This window comes from Neltuma alba, unplaced genomic scaffold (assembly GCF_004799145.2).
Source record: "Neltuma alba isolate B1F8T4 unplaced genomic scaffold, ASM479914v2 tig00011263_pilon, whole genome shotgun sequence".
In the NCBI taxonomy this organism is placed as follows: domain Eukaryota; kingdom Viridiplantae; phylum Streptophyta; class Magnoliopsida; order Fabales; family Fabaceae; genus Neltuma; species Neltuma alba.
In genome coordinates this window covers 23,656-40,417 of record NW_021635975.1, presented here as the reverse complement: position 1 = coordinate 40,417, position 16,762 = coordinate 23,656, and the positions used below count along the sequence as shown (strand labels likewise).

The window sequence follows — 16,762 nt, the reverse complement described above, 5'->3', positions numbered from 1 at the left end:
GAAAAATTTTTAATAAGTTTGATTTAACAAATTGACAAAGTGGGGTTAAAAATTTTTAATTAATTTTAATTAATTTTTTATATTACTTCTTCTCTTTATTAACATTTTCAAAATCCCACTTTTCTAATTTTTTTAAATAGAACTCATTAAAAAAAATTTCCCCTCCTCTTCCCTCTCCTCGTACCAAACAATACCTTGGGGTCATAAAATGATGAAACCTGCTCTCACAGGAAAGGTGTCCAATCCCTTTGGCCGTTGAGTGTAGGCAAGTTACTGTTAAGCACAGTCATAGTCTTCACCTAACAAAAAGGCTTTCAGGAAGTTGTGGTACTTGTTTTGTGAATGTTCTCGGTGGCTGCTCTGTTCATAATCCATTCCTTATAGCTTGATCATAACATGAACTTCTAATTCCAACATATAGAATAATATAAAATAACATTCCATGATGCTTATCACGATGATAAAGAAACACGGAGTGCACATTATTAATACAAGCCGTCCAAATTGATCTTGAATGATTTAGATTTTAATTTAATTTTTATAATTTAAACTATTTTGTAGTTTATTAAATATAGAATTTGAATCTATCATTTTTGAAAAATTCTCCAAACTGAATTTGAGTAGTCCACGTTTCCCTCACACTCACATGATGGAATGACGAGAGACGAGAGTCCTATCTTCCAATGCCAACATTCAAGAGCTCCCCAAATCACTTTTTTTTTGGGTAAGAAAATAGTAACACTGGGGTGTTCGAATAGAATCGAAACTATAATTTTAAAAATAATTTTATAATATATAAATTAAATATATAGAGAAATTTATGTTGATTTATAGAAAAATATTTTTTTAAAAATATTTTTTTAAATTTCCAAACACCCCTTGCTATTAGAACTGTGGGCTTCTTAAGCCATCCGGTCAATACATTCATTGACTTACGATACCTGGATATGTAATTTGAAAATCGACGACATTTCTCTAACTAGGCTGGTCTCTCCCTCAATAGTCCCACCGACTCGTTCAAACATATTTAAAGGGTCATCGTTCAATTATCAATCGCGCAAAGCAAAGATTTCACATTTCGACGCGTGTGTAAATCTGAGGGTCTTGGGGAAGTCAAACCCCGGAGCCCTCTGTTTTGTTGTTTCCTTTCAAGAAACCGAAGACAAACCCGAAAACCAAAGGAGCACATTGGAATAGCCGGGGACACTGAAAACAACATCAGAAAATACCATGGAGGCTGAAAGCTCACTCTTTTCCTGCTATCCTTCTTCATATATCTTTCTTGATCACTCTATTTGCTTCATACCCATCACCATTCACTTGCTAATTCACACAAAAGTAATAAGCATCATGTGGTGGTACATCAATGGAGGAATGAATGCGAGAAGATTCATATCCTCTTCTGCTAGGGGCTTTCGATGGTGGGACCATGTGAGAATCGCAGAAAAGGACCCTATTGTTCGGGTGAAGGAAGCTTTTCGTGCTGACCCCTTTCCCCACAAGATCAATCTTGGAGTGGTAACCTCATCTCTCTATTCATTTCACTTGATTTTGCATCTTTGGTGGGAAATGCTTAAGCTTTAATCACCATGAATTCATTGTTAAGTTTCTATTTGGTTATTGATTTTATTTCGGGTTCTTGTCCATTTTTGTGCTTTCAGGGGACTTACAGGGATGATGAAGGGAAACCTTTTGTTCTCCAATCTGTTCGTGAAGCAGAAGCTAAGATTAAGGGATGTAAATTCGAGTGAGTGTTCCTCCTTCAATCTTTTTTCGCAATAATAATTACCGTGTCACTATGAAGAGAATGATGTTAAGATTAGTCGATTAAGGGGATTCTGGTGATTGATGAATATATAGCGTTAAGCAGTATTGCAAGTTATAGCCATAATGTGCGGTGAAGGAGTTATTTAAACCCCTTAGTGGGCTGTACGACTTGGTCATTAGTTTGAAATTAAGAAAATACTTTGGACAAAATCATTAAGCCTGTCAAACAAAAGACAACCGCAACTAAGTTTATATGTATATAGGCAGGTCTATCTTAGGCACAAGTATCTGCCATAGCTAAGTTATTCTGCATACATTAAAATTGGAATTTGGAACTACTGAAAGTCTTCTTTTGGGATGTTGTTTGAGCTGTTGCCTGAGTAATAACTCTGATTAATGGCCCCATTAAACTCTAGGTTTTTGAAGTGCTTGGATGCGAGGTAAATTAATACCTGATGATATGTCAGTACATGTGAATTTGGTGCTTTTCTTCAGAGTCAACATGGTTGTATTCCATGTACATGCCATAGTTTGTACTGTACATAATCAAAAGCAGTGCAATATTGCTGCAACTAATGGAAAATTGATTTCTCTCAAAAATGTAACTCCACATGCTATTTCATCCGTTAGAAGCTAAGTTTCTGGGCTGAAGGTTATCTAATTTCCCTAAGAATGAAAATATACTTCTTTCTGGGTTAATTTTGGCGCTCAATAATTCCTTTGTTTTTTTTTTTTTTTGAAAAAAAAAATGAAAGCAAAAGCTTTCTTGCTATTGCAGTTTTATGGCATTGTAAACTCCTAAAAGAACTTGCCCCCATAAAGATCATGTTTTTCTTCTTAAACTATTGCATTACCTCTTATAAACCCGAGTGACATTCTAGTAACAAGAGTGCTGATGATTTACTGTCCATAAAAGAAGGAGGGAAAAGAGTACTTTTGATCCCAAATATGAGTTTCTGGCAGGGAATTAAGCTCTTCTGCAGTCAGTTCAAAGTTTGTTCTGGAGAGTGTGAAATTGGCATATGGGAATGATTCACATATTGTCAGAGAAGACTTATTTGCTGGAGTTCCAGCTCTTTCTGGAACGGGTGCATGCCGGCTCTTTGCTGAATTCCAGAGGAATTTCTATCCTGATTCACAAATTTATCTACCAAATCCAACCTGGTCAAAGTAGGTCCTGTTCCTATTGGACTATTTTAATATGTTTAGTTTACATCAGACCTGAATCAATTATGTGTTCAATTTTAAATCTGATCTTTCGTCCTTCAAATTCCAATATCTAATCTACAAGACCTTTTTCTTTTGGCATAGCCACCACAACATATGGAGACAGGCTGGAATTCCAGTCAAAATGTTTCACTACTACCATGCTGATACAAAAGGTTTAGACTTTTCAGCGCTCATGGATGATGTGAAGGTATGAGAATTTAACTGCAGTTAGTCACGTTTTGTCACGTTTTACATTACATTAAGAATATTATTATGCGGTCAATTATATATGTATATCCGCCATACAATTAAATGCATAATTAGTTGACAGCATTAAATAAAAACATGCTACCGGGGTAAGTCTTTTATTGTATAAATTTTCCTGTGTTGGTAAATTCAGAATGCACCAGATGGTTCATTCTTCTTGCTTCATCCCTGTGCTCACAATCCAACTGGTGTTGACCCAACTGAGGAACAATGGAGAGAAATCTCATGCGAATTCAAGGTGACGTTTATAAATATGCTATGGTATATTGTTTTATGACTCATTTCTGTAGATTAAATAATGGTCTTGTTTCAATTATTTTACAGGCAAAACATCATTTTCCCTTTTTCGACATGTCTTATCAAGGTTTGGCAAGTGGGGATCTAGAAAAGGATGCTAAGGCGCTACGGATTTTTTTTGAAGACGGACATTTAATAGGCTGTGCTCAATCATTTGCTAAGATTATGGCATTATTTGGGCACAAAGTTGGTTGTCTTAGGTAAGATACATATCATCTAACATATGATTCGTGATGCATTTCCATGGCCAAGCTCAAATAAATGACTTGAAGGTCAATGTCAATGTTTTGTGAAGATTTACGTATGCTTTTCTTACATCTTTTATGCTTTTGATTATTATATTCCTTTCTGTTCTTGATCTACATGATTGTCTATGACAGTGTTTTGTGCACCGATAAAGAGCAATCTGCTGCTATGAAAAGCCAGTTGGAGAAGATTTCACTTGCAATGCATAGCAACCTCCCCATGCATGGTCTATTATTGGTTACAATGATCTTACATGATCCAGACATGAAAGCAGTTTGGAGGAAAGAGTTGAAGGTAATAGTGAAGCTATTCTGTTTTCTCCTTGTCTTCTTCTCTAAATTGACTTATGGTTCTGATTCCCTTTTATGTCAATGTGCCTTGTTTGAAGGATATGGCCAATCGGATTCAAACAATGCGATCTACCTTGCGTGAGAGTCTTGAGAACTTGGATTGTTCTCTCAAGTGGGAGCATATAACTAAGCAGGTTCTGGGTGTTTAGTTCTGGATTTGCTGTTATTTTTCCTTGAGAAAACATCTTATTTGAGTGCATAATGTTCACGTCTAGGCATATTTGCAAATGCAGGTTGGCATGTTCAGCCTTTTAGGATTATCCCCTGATCAGGTTAAACAACTGGAGAAGGATTTCCATATCTACATGACTCCAGATGGTCGCGTAAGGTATGCTCCAAAGACATATAAGAGTTTGATTGTTGTCATTATCTATTCTTTTCTCACATTTTTCACTCAACCAGAAAAGTCCCTCTCATGCAGATGTAATATGAAAAAAACAAAAAGCAACAGTCTGGCAAAAATGACACTTATTTAAATGAATAGTAAATCTGTAGTAACCAGTAATTTTGTTTTTATATAGTCTATTGATTGACAAGTTTCTAGGTTTGGTCATTTTCTTACAACGATTAAGTCCCTTCCATTACATCACTTTGTTGCCCACAAATTTTCCCTTGCTACTTCCTGTGATGTTGCTGCTGCTTGATTCTAGAGATTTTCTGAAAACTTTGGCAAGTTTGGGCTAACTGGTGACACGTAAGTGGGGTATGTTCGACTTAGTGATCTTTTAGCTTCATGGTTTCTTGTGCACAAATGCAAGATGGAAGGGAAGCATTAATTGTATTCTAAAGAATAAGGAACAAATTGAAGGTTCCTTTTTGTAAGGATCAAAATTAGGATTTCCTTCTAATATTTATGTTTCAGAACTTCAGAAGATACTGTCTCTGACTCCACGGTATTGCTGGCAGCATGGCAGGTGTGACCAAGAGCAATGTTAAATATGTGGCAAACGCAATACATCAAGTTACCAGAATGGACGAAGAAGTCTTGTGCGATAGCAACTCCAGGATCAATAATAACTCTTTCCAGTTTGGATTCTCTTGATTTTAGGTGAGAGAATCCAAAGGCAGTACACATAGGAAATACAAGGCTTATGGTTTACAAACATGCCAGAAAGCATCATCACTAAATTATTATTACTATGGTAGTGATTGTAAGTAAATAAATTCATTACAGTAGAATGAACAGCTACATTAAGGAAGATGAACTATCACGTTTACTGATTGATCAGGGTAACTCGTCACAGTCCAAATGGAATTGGATTCCATTCACCAGACCTAATCCTTGTTGTTTCCTTCTTGTACTTTTGATACATGTAAAAGGTAACCTGTAAAATATTTGTCATGAAGAATCGAGCTCAATAAATGAAAAGGAAAAACTGGAGATGTGCCTTCAGATTTGGATATTTTATTGTATTCCTTGTAATATGCAATATGTAATATGTAGGATTAGTGTTGAGGAGTACGGTGGTTAGGTGGGTTGTGCAATGAGACAGAGAAATGGTGGTCCTCACTAACTGACATGTGGTAACAGGGACGCATTCATCTCATTATAGGACCTTGCCAGTTTCTCTGCCGAAAAATTAGATAAAGCTTTCTCTGACAAATGTTGCCTTGTTCTTTGTTGTTTTTTTTCCCTAATATGGTCTCTATTGTTTCCTCTAAGAATGCATTTTATTCTTGTAAATTTCATTTGGTCCATTCAAGGTTTTTTAATCCAAAATCCAGTCTCTGATCTATCCTATTAAATAGGATTATAAAAATAAATAAATAAATAAATAAGGAGATAGAATTATAAGTCCAAATGATTCAGACATAGTGCAATATGAAATTTGATTAAAAGATGGTTTTTAGTGTATCCATGTATTTTCTTTCAAAATTTAATGGAAGGAAATGAAAAGATCCAATAGATTCTTTTGGCATCTAAGAGTAGCTTGGGTTATTAACGGTAGAAAAGTGTTAGAATATACACTGTAAAGTGGGTCTTATATTTAGAATTGGCAGAATATAACTCTCACATCATCTATCTTAATCTCTCGATATTTAAATATTCAATAAATAACTTTAATGTCAAGTGGTTTTGAAATGAAAAGTGACAGGGTGTTTGGAAACACTTAAAAGTGTTTTTTAGAAGCAGTTTTTCATAAAATAAAACAAACTCTTCTACGTATTTACTTCATATACCGTAAAAATACTTTTAAGACTATGATTTTGATTTTATCCAAATACTCTTGTGATGTTTATGGGAAAATAATATTCTTGCAACCCTGGTAGAAATCTTTATTTTGAAGAAGCTCGATTAAACTTTGTTCGACATGAAATTTTGTCAGCATTTAAGACTTGAAAGCTTTTTGGAAAACTGACAAAATTAAAGTTTCAATTTTGCTCTTGAAATATCAATTCAACATTACATGTAGGCAAGTTTTAATCGCCTCCAGATAAGGACTTGGCAATAAAATCAGCCAAATTAAATACTACCAAACCATCATCCACCTGTTTCTTCTTCTCAATAAATACACAAACAGAAAAAGTCAAAATTAAACAAAGCAAAAAACTAACTTGAGCCGAAAGCCCACAAGATAAGGGACAATACGTAATTTTGTAGTTCTTGACATGTTGCTAACTTGAGAATACCTGCGATATAGAAGGAAAGTTGACAGAGTCCAACTTCACAGTTCAATTCTACGGAAGAAAACAGATTGCCTTCTACCATAAGAAGACCACAACTTGAAAGATTTACAGATGAAAGTGAAAATTAAAACCAAGTGGCCTCATCAGATCCCAGACCACTACACAGATATTGATAGTCTGGTCTCCCATTATCAAACTTATTTAACTCCGTTCTTCAAAACTCACAAATTCACAAACTGGCTCGTTTCTATCAGAGCCACTAATGTCTAGTTCATACGCGTGTAAATTATTTACACATGTGTCTTTCAAACATTATTAAAACTACATATAATTCTGTCCAAAATTACATGTACTTGCCCATTTTTTAAGAATGAAAAGTAAACAAATCTAGCAATGGGGGACCGAATTTCAGTTTGGTGAGGTTAAATTACCTCACTAAGCTTGCCTTCCATAGCATCCTCCAAATCCACCATTGGAGCTAGCAGAACGACGGAATCCAAAGCAGGAAGTGGGATTTCTAGAGTCTGCAACAACAACAGCTTCATCATGTTCTTCACAGTTAGAGTTTCCCCACAAATCAGCAGCAGAATCGCAGCTTAAGAACCGCCTTCTCCTCCCATTAGAACCAACAGTCCTGGAGGAGTCCGATGAAGAAGAAGACGACGACGACGAGGACAGAGAGGAAGATGGCGAAGAAGGGAGAAGAAGGGTCTTCCTAAGATTGAATCTTGGAAACGAGAAGCGAGAAAGATAGGATCTTGAAGACTTCTTATTGTTGATGGGTTTGTTGGAGGCATTGTTGGCGTTGTAGTAGTAGGAAGGAGGAGGAGTGAGAGGAGGGAGAGAGAGATCAGAGAAGGGGTGTTTGGGAGTGCCAGGGTGAGATTCCCAGAGGAAAGGGACGGCCACAGGGGTGACTCTGAAAGAAGGGTTGGAGATGGAGGTCTCTTTGGAGAGAAGCCTGCAGAAGAACTTGTCGTCTTGCTTTATTTGCAGAGTGGTCTTCTGGCCATTCTCCGATTTCTCACTGTACATGGTTTTGGTTTCGTTTCCTTCTTCGAAAGCAGAAGATGATGGAATGGCGATTTTTATGGAAGCTCACCTCTACCTGTAGTTCCACACATTGCTTGCGTCTCTTCCTTTTATATTGTGATTTTTTCCTTATTTTAAGTCGTTGTGGGGAAAAAAAAAGTCATTAGTGTTTCGTAAGTACTCCCTCCATTATTTATTATAAGAGACATTTGATGCTTATGGTATGTTTCCATATATAAGAGACACTTAAAAGTTATCCCTATTTTTTTGTATTGATTTTCTATTTTACCCCTATTTATTTTGTCTCCAACTCATACTCTCTCTCCCTCCTACTTCTCTTTCTTTTAATAATTTAATTGTTCTCTCTCATACTCTCTTTCCTTATTAATGGGGGTATTGTTGGAAAAAATATTATACTTTTTACACATTAATTATCCTCAACTAATTTTAACTGTTTTTTTATCAACGTAATTTGGTTATTTGTCTCTTATAATAAGGAACGGAGGGAGTAGTTTAATACATTACTTTGAGTTACTCCTATGCTCATTCTTTGAATTTTCCGTTAAGAGTTACTCCTATGCTCATTCTTTGAATTTTTTGTTTATTTTTTTATTTTTTTAAAAGCATACACATATATTTTTCTAATGATTTTTTTTATTTTCAAGGTCTTTTTTTTATGACTTGCCAAGTTAAAATTCTCATCAATTTTCAAATACAGAGTTAATGAATATTAAGTCTCTCCTTAATTCTATTGAAATTTGAAATGACTTGTGAAAAAGAAAACTAGACATAATTAAGGGCTTGAATATAGGATCACATTAATTAAACTAACGCTCCTTAGCTAGATTTGCACTCATAATTAATAACATAACTTTTTCTTTTACAAGATTGAGGATATAAACTATCTTTTCTTTTCTTTTTTTGCCAACAAGAGGATATAAACTATCACTACTTAGAAAATATGAATTAGTTATCCTTGCCTTAATGAGTAAATTAATTTGTTACTAAAATAATTATCTTGGAAAAATTTAATGAAATGCTACCAAGAGTGCTTCACCCATTTATAGTCTAATAAGTAGTAAAGAGTAACGACCAGCTGGTTGATTTAAGATGTTAGATTTGGATGTGTGAAGAAATGGTTCTAATAAAGCTTTATATCCATATGATTTAACTTGATTCGACTTAAAATAGCTAGGTTCAAAGTGGCTTGGTAAAATTATAAAAAAAAAAAATCCCATATCATTTGGCAAGAAATAAGGGCTATAATATTGATAGCTTGATAGCTTTAATATTTTTATTTGCTAACTTGAACATACCATTTTTTTCAATTGAACAGAGTTTTAAATTATCTGTTATTATTAATCAACATTTAATATGATATGAGGAGATAATAATTTAATAAATTATGCAAGAATAATTATCATGATCATTGGATGCTACTCAGCCTACTCTTCATAATTTTATTAGTGTTCCTTTTTGACTAATGAAAGATAAAGTTAATGGTAAAATTGAAATTTAAAAAATCAATTGACTTGTAACTTCAAAAACAGGAAATATAACAAGCTAGAGTTTGATAATTCAAGTAACCACACGTCATTTAAGTGATGGTTAGTCATTACGCGTATAGAAATTTTTGGGTGGCGTTTGGTTAAGTTTACAAACAAAAGTAAATTTCGTCATCTAATCAAAAAATTAAATCATTCAATTTTTTTAGAGCAAATAAATAGTTCAAATTAAGATTAAAAAGTTCACAAAAGAAATGAGAATTTCGTATAACTTCAACTCAAGATATTAATTGACAAGCATTATAATTAATAATAATACATCTAAATATCACACAGTACAACCATCGTATTCTCATGAATCAATTCTTCAGTGATGATTTGATTAACTCTTTTGAATGGATATCCTTTGTTGCCATTTATGATCAAGTAATTTCAGTCCTATAATTTCACATAATCATTAATAACAATATATATTTTGTTTACATTTAAGCATATTTTCTAAGAATTAGCATGATCAAATAAATTAAAACCCTTAAAGAACAAACAAAGAGTGATTTAATTGGCAAGGCTATTCTGCCGACACCCTACCTACAAGAAAAAAATATAACTTTGAATTATGTGAACATCTTAATAAATAATTTATAAATATTTATTTTGTAAATGCTCTTTTTAAAACTCAAGTCGCCTATAGAACTTAGATTTGGGAAAAAATAACACGTTGATTACTCGTCGGCACATGCAGGCTTAGAGAATAAGTTAAGGACATGCAACTTAATTGAGAAATGAGATCAAATGGGGCATTAGTGTCCGTACCTAACAATTTTGACCATTTAAATTTGAGCCTTTTTGTAATTTATTTACAATTTACGATGCCTATAGTATAAGTAATACTATATTATAAACTGAGTCTGTATGTGAGCTTGTGTTTGTTGGGTCCCACAGGGGACCCTTAAAAAACAATAATATTTACAAGGGGTGACTTGGGGCCAAGGGCACATGGAAGGGCAGAGGCAAAGAAGGACGCTAAATCTACGGCAATAACCAAGTGAAAGTGGAGAAGTCAAAGGTATAATGAAACTGGTCACATGGTTACCACGTGGGACATTAAAGTCTGCCATTTTCTCTTACCATAATTGTAACATGAAGATGCCATTCCCTTTCTTATTACTCCCACTCTCTTTTAAAAACCATATATATATATTCTTCGGATCCTAAACATAAAATCCTTATATATACTATAAAATATGTTATATATTTAGGATCGGAAGAGTATATTATTTTGATCTTTAATATAAGAGTTAGTTGACTAATTTGAATAAATTAAAAATTTGTTATGTTAGTTATTTGTAACAAATAGATACTATTTTTCTTAAAATATCCTTAATAATAAAATGTATTGGCCAAAATTATCATTATTATAAGGACTATTTTAGAAAAAAAGATAAATATGAGAGAAAAATAAATTGGGTCTTATACTTATAACAAAAATAAAATTCAAATGAATTTTTATATTAAGAATCGAAAATAATGTATTACAATTTTTGGAATAGGATTGGTATTTTCATAAGTTATATTTTTTATATATCTGAAAGTGTACTTTTAACTCAATGTAGGAGAATGAGGGGTATCCAAGACTACAAAAAGCTCTAAGTTGTTCCATCTCACCAATAGGTGCCCTATTTTGGAGAGGGTACCCTCTCATACGTGAGGTGGTATGTAGGATTTGAAGTGCACATATCTAACATTAACGCGGGCAAGGAATAGCTCTTTTCTTTTCCTTCATTTTTATCCCATTAATTGTGTGTCTTTGCATTGATTAGCATACATTAGTGCTAGAAACTCTTGAATCTAGTGGGACCAATCCCTCTTATTAGAAATGAGGTCATAGGGTTAAACCTGTATTGTGTGTGTGAGTGTGTGTTTTTGTGTCAATTTAATTTGACTCCTACCAAAAAAAAAATTTATCATGCATTGGTTAAATACTTAATGTACTTTCTTGGATCCTTAATATAAATGTTAGTTGAAAACTAAGTTGAGTCTTAAATATAAGATCCTTCTCTAAAATATTTTTATCGACTATATATAAAGGGTTCTTACTAAAGATTATTAGTTATCTACTCTAGTTCTTATATTAAGAACTAAATGCAGTATTATATTTTATTTTTTCTCTATTAAACTCTCTCCCATCTCTTTTTCCTCATTTCCTTATGAAACTGTAAGACCAATACCAATTGTTTGAAAACATATATATATATATATATCAAAATTAAAATTTGATCAAACTATAAGAATCAATAATAAAACTAGTGCATCTAAAAACTTTTTCCATTTAAATATGAATAGAATAAAAAATATATTTTATTTTCTATAAACTTAATGACTTAATCTTTGATTCCGGTAAAGTGATTAGAGATGTCTTATAATAATAACTAATGAAAACAAACAATTTGGTTTTCTTTGAGTTATAAGTTTAAATTTCATAGCTTAAATAGCGAGGTTACTTTCTTTTATATCCATGGACAATGCTTAAATTTGGTCTTATCATGCGGATTTTTTTTTTTAATGGGGGAAAATGGTAATGTCTTTACGTAATGGCCTCAAAAGAGAGAGTCGATTGCTTGAAAATAACGTCACGAGCTCAAACATTATAGACAGACATATTCTTATCATGAAAACTACTGCCGTCTTACAATGCTTGAATAATAGGTACTCCTTCCGTCTCTTATTATAAGATTTAATTTTCTGAATAGGTTTGTCTTTTTTTATAATATCCTTTTTGAGTTTGTCTAAACATTTAATGTATTATTAACTATTTTATCCCTAATTTAATACATTTAATATATTCTCTTTTTTTATTTATCTCACTATTACTCTCTCACATCTACCCATTTATACATAGAGGTATATTTGGAAAAAAAATTTCTTTGCTACATATTAATTGTTTTTAATTAATTTTAACTATTTTTTTAAACCGCACAATTTAGTTAAAATGATCTTATAATAAAGAAAGAGTAGTGTAATATAGGATTCAAATCAAAGATGGAACAATAATGTTTGAATCCTATATATGTGACTTGTTTAATTCTGTACCTTAGCCAAATATCGTTTTTATGTAATGTTGTCCCATAAAAAGAAATCAATTAATTAATTAATGTGTTTCTAATGTTTTACGTGCAGAGTCACATCAGATCCACATGGCAGGTTCTTGCAAGAATTTACGGCCTTCATGAAACAAACAGTCCCAGGAATCTGATATGCCCATATACCCCTTCTTAATGACCATGTACCAGTAGCCAGTAGGGTAGGACCCTTCTGTCACAAGTAATTAAGAATCAATCAATTCACAACAGTTTTCGCTAACTTTGAAGAAGGGATGTTACGACTCCGGTCAAAAAAAAAAGAAAAAGAAGAAGGGATGTTACCATCTATAATTGAAAACTATTTTCTCATTATTATTATCACGTATTCTGAGCTGCTCCTCCCCCCCCCCTCTCTCTTCTAGTGATATTTTTAAATATAAAAAAAATTATTTTCACTCTTGACTCCATTAAATAGATGTTACTTATTATCTTTTTATAATAAATTTTTACTCATTATATCTCATCTAATCTCTTTACAAACAAAAGTATGATTGGAAATATATATCTTACTCATTGTGAACTGCATAATTTTGATGGTTGTTTCTTATAATAAAAGATGAAGAGACTATCAAATAGTGCAATGTAGCCTTTTCATTAAATATGCATTATAAATTACAGATTATGGAGAAAAACATTTCACTACTTGATACTTTACAGTATCTAGTGCCAGTAAGAGAATACTTCTAAGAACAATAAGAGCCTTATTAAAGAGTATAATACTCCATTCGATTCTAAATAATAGGAACTAGTTGAAAGACTTATTTTAGTTCTAAATGCAAAATTTTAATCAAACTTTCTTCTTGTATTTATCATAGCCCAAATCTTCAATATTCCATCAACAATAATAAAATGCAACAATAATTCTAATGTAATCATGTGGGTATTTTAAGGAAGCTAAGATAGGATACAGTTTCAATAAATAACCAATTAACTAGACTTTTAATTTATATGAATTAGTTAACTAATTTTTTTCATTTAGGAGGAATAAAGCAATAGTTAACTAGTTTTTTCATTTAGGAGGAATAAAGCAATAAATATTGTTAATTAAGTGTGGGGCCTAAAAATGAATTTGGAGGACCATGTATGCATATACAGGGGGAGCATTTATATATGGCAGAAATGTGAGAGGTATGTGGGGGGTTGTGGTGCTAGGGTTTTGAAGTTCAATGGGATTAATAAATGAGAGAGCATGGGGGTGGGTGAGGGTATAATTGTGTAATTAGACTCTGTCAGAGAGAGAACCAAGATTAGGTCGAATTGTGGAGTATGTGATTCACAGAATTTCTGGACCCTCTTTTATTTAATTATACATTTTTGTCAGAAAAAATTAATTAATAGCATCATGAGGATATATGTGCAGAAGAATTGGCATAGGACTCCATAAACTATCATTTATTTAATTTTAATTTTTGTTTTTTTTCCCAGGCCATAAAAAATTCAATCCGATTTTGGATCAAAATTAAGCCATTCCATAAACGATAATTTATTTTTGAATTTTGTTTAATAAGGGAAAGCAGGAATCTAATTAGACTTTTGACATTTTGATAGTATGTTAAAATTTAGGGAAAATCACTAACAGGTCCCACAGAAGGCAATTTATTACTCTGAGGTCCCACGAAATGTCAAAATCACTGACAGGTCCCAAGGGACCTCAGAGTAATATTTTCGTTTTGTAAAATGACATTACTGCCCCTCATATTTCAGATTCACATTTGCTCTGTCATTACGATTTACAACCTCAGCAGCGACTATTAACAACCTAATGAGAGGGCGTTAACAACCATAGCAGTATCCGTTAACAACTTACTTTATAGAATTATATAACCTCTACATAAGAGTAAATTATAACCAAATAATATAATACAACAACTTTAACACTAAAATGGGAAGCTTTTTGATATCATTAAGAATTTTAACTAGATCCAATAGGATTATAGTAATATTTTAATGCGAAGATCCATTTACAACCTCAACAGTGACTATTAACAACCGAATGAGAAAGCATTAACAACCTAAGCAGTATCAGTTAACAACTTACTTTATAGAATATATAACCTCCGCATAAGAGTAAATTATAACCAAATAGTATAATACAACAACTTTAATACTAAAATGGGAAGCTTTTTTATATCATTAAGAATTTTAACTAAACCCAATAGGATTATAGCAACATTTTAATGCGAAGATCCATTTACAACCTCAATGGTGAGTATTAATAACCCAAAGAGAGCTGTTGACAATCTAGACAGTATCTATTAACAATTGACTTTATAGGATAATATAACCTCTAACAACTATATAAGATTAACTTTAAGACTATTTAGTTATAGTTTAGTTAGTTATAGTTAAAAGTTATATTATTCGATAAAGTTAGTTGTTAACAGACACTGCTAAGGTTGTTAACAATTCTCCTTAGGTTATTAATACTTACTGTTGAGGTTGTAAATGGATTTTCGCATTAAAATGTTGTTATAATCCTATTGGGTTTGGTTAAAATTCTTAATGATATCAAAAAGTTTCTCATTTTAGTGTTAAAGTTATTGTATTATACTATTTGGTTATAATTTACTCTTACGCGGAGGTTATATAATTCTATAAAGTAAGTTGTTAACGGATACTGCTTAGGTTGTTAATGCCTTCTCATTCGGTTGTTAATAGTCGCTATTGAGATTGTAAATGGATCTTCGCATTAAAATATTACTATAATCCTATTGGATTTAGTTAAAATTCTTAATGATATCAAAAAGCTTCCCATTTTAGTGTTAAAGTTGTTGTATTATACTATTTGGTTATAATTTACTCTTATGCAGAGGTTATATAATTCTATAAAGTAAGTTGTTAACTGCTACTGCTTAGGTTGTTAATGCCCTCTCATTCAGTTGTTAATAATCGCTGTTGAGATTGTAAATGGATATTCGCATTAAAATATTACTATAATCCTATTGGATCTAGTTAAAATTCTTAATGATATCAAAAAGCTTCCCATTTTAGTGTTAAAGTTGTTGTATTATATTATTTGGTTATAATTTACTCTTATGTAGAGGTTATATAATTCTATAAAGTAAGTTGTTAACAGATACTGCTAGGGTTGTTAACGCCCTCTCATTAGGTTGTTAATAGTCGCTGCTGAGGTTGTAAATCGTAATGACAGAGCAAATGTGAATCTGGAATATGAGGGGTAGTAATGTCATTTTACAAAACGAAAATATTACTCTGAGGTCCTTTGGGACCTGTCAGTGATTTTGACATTTCATGGGACCTCATAGTAATAAATTGCCTTCTGTGGGACCTGTTAGTGATTTTCCCTAAAGTTTATTGCATGTATATTATTACTTTTATATCAATTTTGCGAAGTTGTACAACAAATTAAATATTCCACGTACATATGACCAAAGATGTAAAGTTGCATCTTTTGGGGTCAAATTAGTCTGAAAACTGTGACCACTTCTATCCCTTTTTCTTTGTTTTGAGTAGAAAGTGTACTCATCAAACACTATGGCAAGAGTTGAACGGTTTCAATCCCAAAAAAACAAGCTATATCCTAGCCTTTGAGTTTGCTTTCGAACTTGCAAGACCATATTTGAAACATCATTATGATAAAAAGAACTGAGGAATGTACATGGAAATATTATTATTTGAGTTAAAAGATTAATTTTTCCCTTAAATTAATTTGAATTTTAAGCAAAGTAACTAATTCTTACTATTTAATTAACTCAAACTAATATTGACAACAAATATTAATTAATTTGATTTAATTTTCTTAATTATTTTGTAATTAATTAAGCTCCTTTCGCCCTCTGACTCGGAGTTTCCTAAATTTATATCAAACCCATTAACCATGGACTCTCTAATTGTGTGTAACATTTTATTTTTACCATCATCTTATTGGAGACATTCTATTAAAATGTTAGGTACTAAACGTGAGAATCTCTCTAAATAGAAATTAGAATATTAATTCGTCCCGTTGTGAGAGACTCGCTCTTTTCACTAAATCAAACCCGGTTAATTAAGTCTAACATATATAAATGTTCTAGATCTCTCACATGCCCAAAAAAAATGTTCTGGATCTTTCATAGAGTCACAGGTCCTTGCCTGTAATTATATATTTAGAAGAGTTAATATAATATTTAATTTGGTCTTTTAAGTTTGTGAGAATTTTGATTTTGGTCTCCCAAATTTCAAATCATAACTTTTGGTCTCTCAAATAACAAAATAGTCTAGATTTTTATTAAATTATAAAGATCAATATTTTAAACGGAAATAAACTTGATGGACTAGAAATTGTATTAATTCTATTTAAAACCAAGCAAATCTTTTAACT

The 16,762-nt window shown here is 32.2% G+C and overlaps 2 protein-coding genes across 2 annotated transcripts; one reads left to right on the top strand and one right to left on the bottom strand.

Moving 5' to 3' along the window:
• Nucleotides 1-1,350: 1,350 nt before the first annotated feature.
• On the top strand, nt 1,351-5,546 carry LOC114763180 (aspartate aminotransferase, mitochondrial-like). Its single transcript, XM_028952792.1, has 10 exons — nt 1,351-1,518; nt 1,662-1,747; nt 2,731-2,937; nt 3,079-3,184; nt 3,377-3,481; nt 3,568-3,740; nt 3,921-4,080; nt 4,175-4,270; nt 4,370-4,464; nt 5,043-5,546. Exons 1-10 carry the CDS (start codon nt 1,351-1,353, stop codon nt 5,176-5,178), a joined length of 1,332 nt encoding a protein of 443 aa, XP_028808625.1. The 3' UTR covers nt 5,179-5,546.
• Nucleotides 5,547-6,647: 1,101 nt separating this feature from the next.
• LOC114763183 (uncharacterized) lies at nt 6,648-16,321 on the bottom strand. The gene is made up of 2 exons (XM_028952796.1): nt 16,317-16,321; nt 6,648-7,816 (listed from the first exon to the last, which is right to left on the bottom strand). Exon 2 carries the CDS (start codon nt 7,797-7,799, stop codon nt 7,200-7,202), a length of 600 nt encoding a protein of 199 aa, XP_028808629.1. The 5' UTR covers nt 7,800-7,816; nt 16,317-16,321; the 3' UTR covers nt 6,648-7,199.
• Nucleotides 16,322-16,762: the final 441 nt, after the last annotated feature.

Coding starts and splice junctions, on each gene's coding strand:
- LOC114763180 (XM_028952792.1), top strand. CDS start 1,351: ATGTGGTGGTACATCAATGGAGGAATGAATGCGAGAAGATTCATATCC. Junction 1,748..2,730: donor ATTAAGGGATGTAAATTCGA/GTGAGTGTTCCT, acceptor AGTTTCTGGCAG/GGAATTAAGCTCTTCTGCAG. Junction 4,465..5,042: donor ACTCCAGATGGTCGCGTAAG/GTATGCTCCAAA, acceptor TATTGCTGGCAG/CATGGCAGGTGTGACCAAGA.
- LOC114763183 (XM_028952796.1), bottom strand. CDS start 7,799: ATGTACAGTGAGAAATCGGAGAATGGCCAGAAGACCACTCTGCAAATA.